Source organism: Penaeus monodon, chromosome 44, assembly GCF_015228065.2.
Source record: "Penaeus monodon isolate SGIC_2016 chromosome 44, NSTDA_Pmon_1, whole genome shotgun sequence".
Lineage (NCBI taxonomy): Eukaryota > Metazoa > Arthropoda > Malacostraca > Decapoda > Penaeidae > Penaeus > Penaeus monodon.
Window position 1 is genome coordinate 2330291 of NC_051429.1, and position 5000 is coordinate 2335290.

The 5000-nt window shown below is 22.8% G+C and overlaps 1 protein-coding gene across 1 annotated transcript in view; it reads right to left on the reverse strand.

The window, feature by feature from the left end:
* Positions 1-290: 290 nt before the first annotated feature.
* LOC119568487 (gastrula zinc finger protein XlCGF7.1-like) overlaps positions 291-5000 on the reverse strand; it is a 9106-nt gene continuing 4396 nt past the window's right edge. The window contains exon 2 of the mRNA XM_037917021.1: positions 291-1387. Coding sequence (XP_037772949.1) covers positions 448-1386 — 939 coding nt within the window. The 5' untranslated portion in view covers position 1387 and the 3' untranslated portion in view covers positions 291-447. The remainder of the gene's footprint in view (positions 1388-5000) is intronic.

Below are 5000 nucleotides of genomic sequence, written 5' to 3' on the forward strand. Positions count from 1 at the left end.
GGGGTTTTTTTTGGATTTGTCAATATGTCAATATATATATATATATATATATATATTATATATATATATAAATATATAGATATATATATATGTGTTATGTGTGTGTGTGTGTGTGTGTGTGTGTGTATGTATATATATCATTATATATATGATATATATATATATACTATTATATATATAATATCATATAATATATATATATATATATATATATTCTATATATATATATAATATATAAATATATATATTTATATATATTATATATATATATATATAGATGTGTGTGTGTGTGTGTGTGTGTATCTTAGATATTAAAGGATTTATGATAAATCTTTTGGAGATATGGCTTCTCCTCTCTGAATTAGCATAATGCATTCGTCATTACGAACTTCAGAACTGTTTGGCTTCTCATCTGTATGTACTTTTATATGCCTCATCATTATTTATTTATTTTTTGTGAGTAGGTAGATTAGCCATTCTCACAGTTTTATAACGTGTCCTTTTATGTTCTCTCATATGACTGACTAGTTTATCTTTCCGTGAGAAGGCCTTGTTGCAAATATCACATCTGTATGGCTTCTCCTTTGTATGTATTCTGATATGCCTTATTAAGTCGCTTTTGGTTGCGAAGGCCTTATTGCAAATATCACAGTTATATGGCTTCTCCTTTGTATGTACTTTCATATGGCTCACTACATGAGCTTTCCGTGAGAAGGTCTTGTTGCAAATATCACAGCTGTATGACTTCTCCTTTGTATGCACTCTCATATCCATTAATATATGACCTTTCTCAGATGTTCCTTTGTTGAAAAACTCACAGTTATATGGAGTCTCCTTTTTATGAACTCTCATATGTCTCACTAGATTACCTTTTTGTGAGAAGGCATAGCTGCAAATATCACAGCTGTATGGCTTTTCTTTTGTGTGGACTCTCATATGAAAGTAGATATTACACTTTTTAGAGAATTTCTTGCCACACACTTCACATACAAAACGTTTCAATGCTTCCTTTTCCTGTAACTCCTCCTCAAGTCTCTCTTTGTGCATTGCCTGATCTCCATCTGATGAAAACTTGTTCCCGCAGTCCTCAGCCACAAAAGTAGCTCTTAACAAGTCATTACGATCCAGAACCACGTCACACGAACCCTTTGGATTTTTTTCATGTCTAAGCTCATGAAGATTGTTAGAGTTAAAGCATTTATGGTTCACTTTCACGTCGCTCACTGCACCGCTTGCTTCATTTCCATGATAAAGTGGTTCCTCTTTAATATCCAGACATGTCTCTTCGGTGACATCGTCGTTGAACTCTTCTTTAATTATGACTCCTATGCCGACTGTCTCCTCATCCGCCAAAGATATCCGGTCTGTCAGGAAACTCATTGTCATCCTGTGAATGGACAATAGAAAAAATAAACCGCATTTCTTGTGGAAGGAAAATAAAACAAAGATAACAAACTGCATTAATAACATTACTGATGATAAAAATACAAAAGCCATCATAAACAGATAGACGTGTTAATATATATCTGTCTATATACATTTACATCTTTGTGTATGTAATTTTAATATGTATGTATACATACATACGTAGTTATATAATACATAAAAATATATGTATACAAAACACGCACGCACACACACACACACACACACACACACACACACACACACACACACACACACACACACACACACACACACACACATATATATATATATATAGATATATATATATATATATATATATATATATATATATATATATATGTGTGTTGTGTGTTGTGGTGTGTGTGGGTGTGTGTGTGTGTGTGTCTGCTATGGGGTGGTCGGGGTTTGGGGTGTTTTGTGTTTTTTTGGTAGGGTGCTGTGTGTGTGTGTGTGTGTGTGTGTGTGTGCATGTGAAAGTGGGGCTTGTATCCCATTTTTTACATTTTATATTTTAATGAATACTTTTCACCCGACAGATTTTTATTATTTATATACATTTTTGGAAAGGGAATACATACAAGCACACACCCCAGACATATACACACTCCCCAAATACACACACACACACACACACCCCACAAAAACACACACACCACACACAAAAGGGGATATATATATATATATGGGAAAAAATTTTTATATATAATATATTATATATATTTTAAAATTAATATATATATATTTTAAATATAAAAACACATTATATTTTTAATTATTTATATGTATATATTATATATATAAAATTATATATATATATAATAAAATCTTTTATATATCTAAATTATAAAATAAAAAGTATTAAAATTAAATATATATATATATATATTAAAAAAAATAATTTTTTTTTAATATATATATATTTATATATATATATATAAAATTATGCATACATGCATACACCCCAAACACAACACACACACACCCCCACATATTATAAAATATATAATATATAATATTATATATATATTTTATATATTATAAATATATTATATATATACTTTATAAAATAAAATTATATAATTATATTATATATATATGTTTGTGGGTGTGTGTGTGTTTGTGTGGGTTGGCGTGTGTGTGTTTTTTGTTTGTGTGTGTTTCTAACAAAAATTTTTTTCATACTTTTTATATTTGCATATATATGTATAGAAAAGATTTTTCTTAGATACTAGCCGTGAAATGTAAACAACAGGCCCAAAACACGAAAAACACGCAAAAAAATAACACTCCCCAAATTCACACCCCACCCCAAACACACACCCCCACCCACACACACAAACACACACCCCATATATATATAAAAATTATATATTATATATTTTTTAATATATATATATATATATATATATATGTGTGTGGGGTGGTGTGTGGTGTGTGTGTGTGTGTGTGGCATGTATGTATTATATATATTATATATATATTATTATTTATATAAAATTAATTTTATATATTATATATATATTATATTTTAATATATTTTTAATTTTATGTAGAATTATTATATTTTTATTAATATCTATAAAAAATATTTATATATATTTATGTTTTGGGGGAAATGTAAAACATATAAATATATATATATATATTTTTAATTAAAATATAAAATCTTTTATATATATAATATATATATATATAGGGTATATATATATATATATTATTATATATATATATATATATAAATATATTTTCCCCTATATATATTTTGTAAAACCAAAAACAACACCCACAAAACCCCACACACACCCCACACACACGCCCCACCACCCACACACACCCCCTTATTAATATATTAATATAAAATTTATATATATATATATTTTAAAATTTTAATATATAATGAAACATATAATGGGATTTTATATACTTGTATTACATTTTTAAATAACATTTTTTAAAATTTTATTCATAAAATTATGTTTTTAGACACTTACACTGTGAAAATGTTTTAAATACAGGCACACCCCACACAAACACATTTAAAAAAAATACAAAACTTTACCCCAACACCAAAACACAAACACCCACCACACAAAAATATATATATATATTATATTATTATTATATATAATATAATATATTAATTATAATATATTTTAATTATATAGTATATAAAAAATTATTATTATAAAATATATATATATAAAATAAATAAATATATATTTTATATTTATATATATAATATATATATATATATATATAATAATATATTATTTTTAAACCCCCCACAAAACACCAACCACCCCCAAAAAAGAATATATATAATATATATTCTTTTATATATAAAATAATAATATATTTAAATAATATATATATGTTTTAAAATATATATATATATTTATATATATAATATAGGTATTAAATAAAATTTTAATATTTTAAAATATATATTTATATATATAATATATATAAAATTATATATAAAATTGTAACACAAACACACACACACACACATAATATATATATATATATTTTATATATATATTTATCAATATATATAATATATATAAAAATTTAAAATTTTTACTATATAAGTTTATATATACTGTATATACATATTTATACATTTTTATATATATGCATTATATGTATAGACATTTTTTTTTAGAAACATACCACGTGTAAATGTATAAAACAGGAAACACACACACAACCACCCCAAAAATTCCTACAACACAAAACACACCACACACACACACACACACAAATAATATATATTTATATATATTATATATTAATTATAATATTATATTATATATATACCCAAACCACCACAAAACACCAAAACCACACACACACACACACCCCCAACATAATAAATTTTATAATATATTATATATATATATATATATAATATATATAATAATATATTAATATAAAAATATATATTATGTTATTATATTTATATATAATATAATATAATATATATATATATATTATATATATATTATAATATAATAAAACACAAAAACACCACAAAATATAAATTATATATATATTATATAATATATAAAAAATATATTAATATATATATATATAATATACATATTAACTAATATACTATATAGTACATATATACGTAAAATTTTATATATTATATTATATATATATCTATATATTTTATATATAATTATTTTAATAAATTCATACACCCCCCACACACACACACACACCCCACACAAACACCCCAAAAACACATATATAATATATATATATATATATTTATTTAATTATATATTATATATTTATATTTTATAAAATTTTAATTTTATACACACACACACACAATATATATATATATATATATATATATATATATATATATATATATATATATATATTTATATAACACACCCCACACATATATATATATAATATATAATATTATTATTTAATATAATATATATATATATATATATATATATAATATTAATATAAAATATTATATTTATATAATTTTTTATATATATATATATATATATTTATAAAAATATATAAAATATATTTTTATTGTG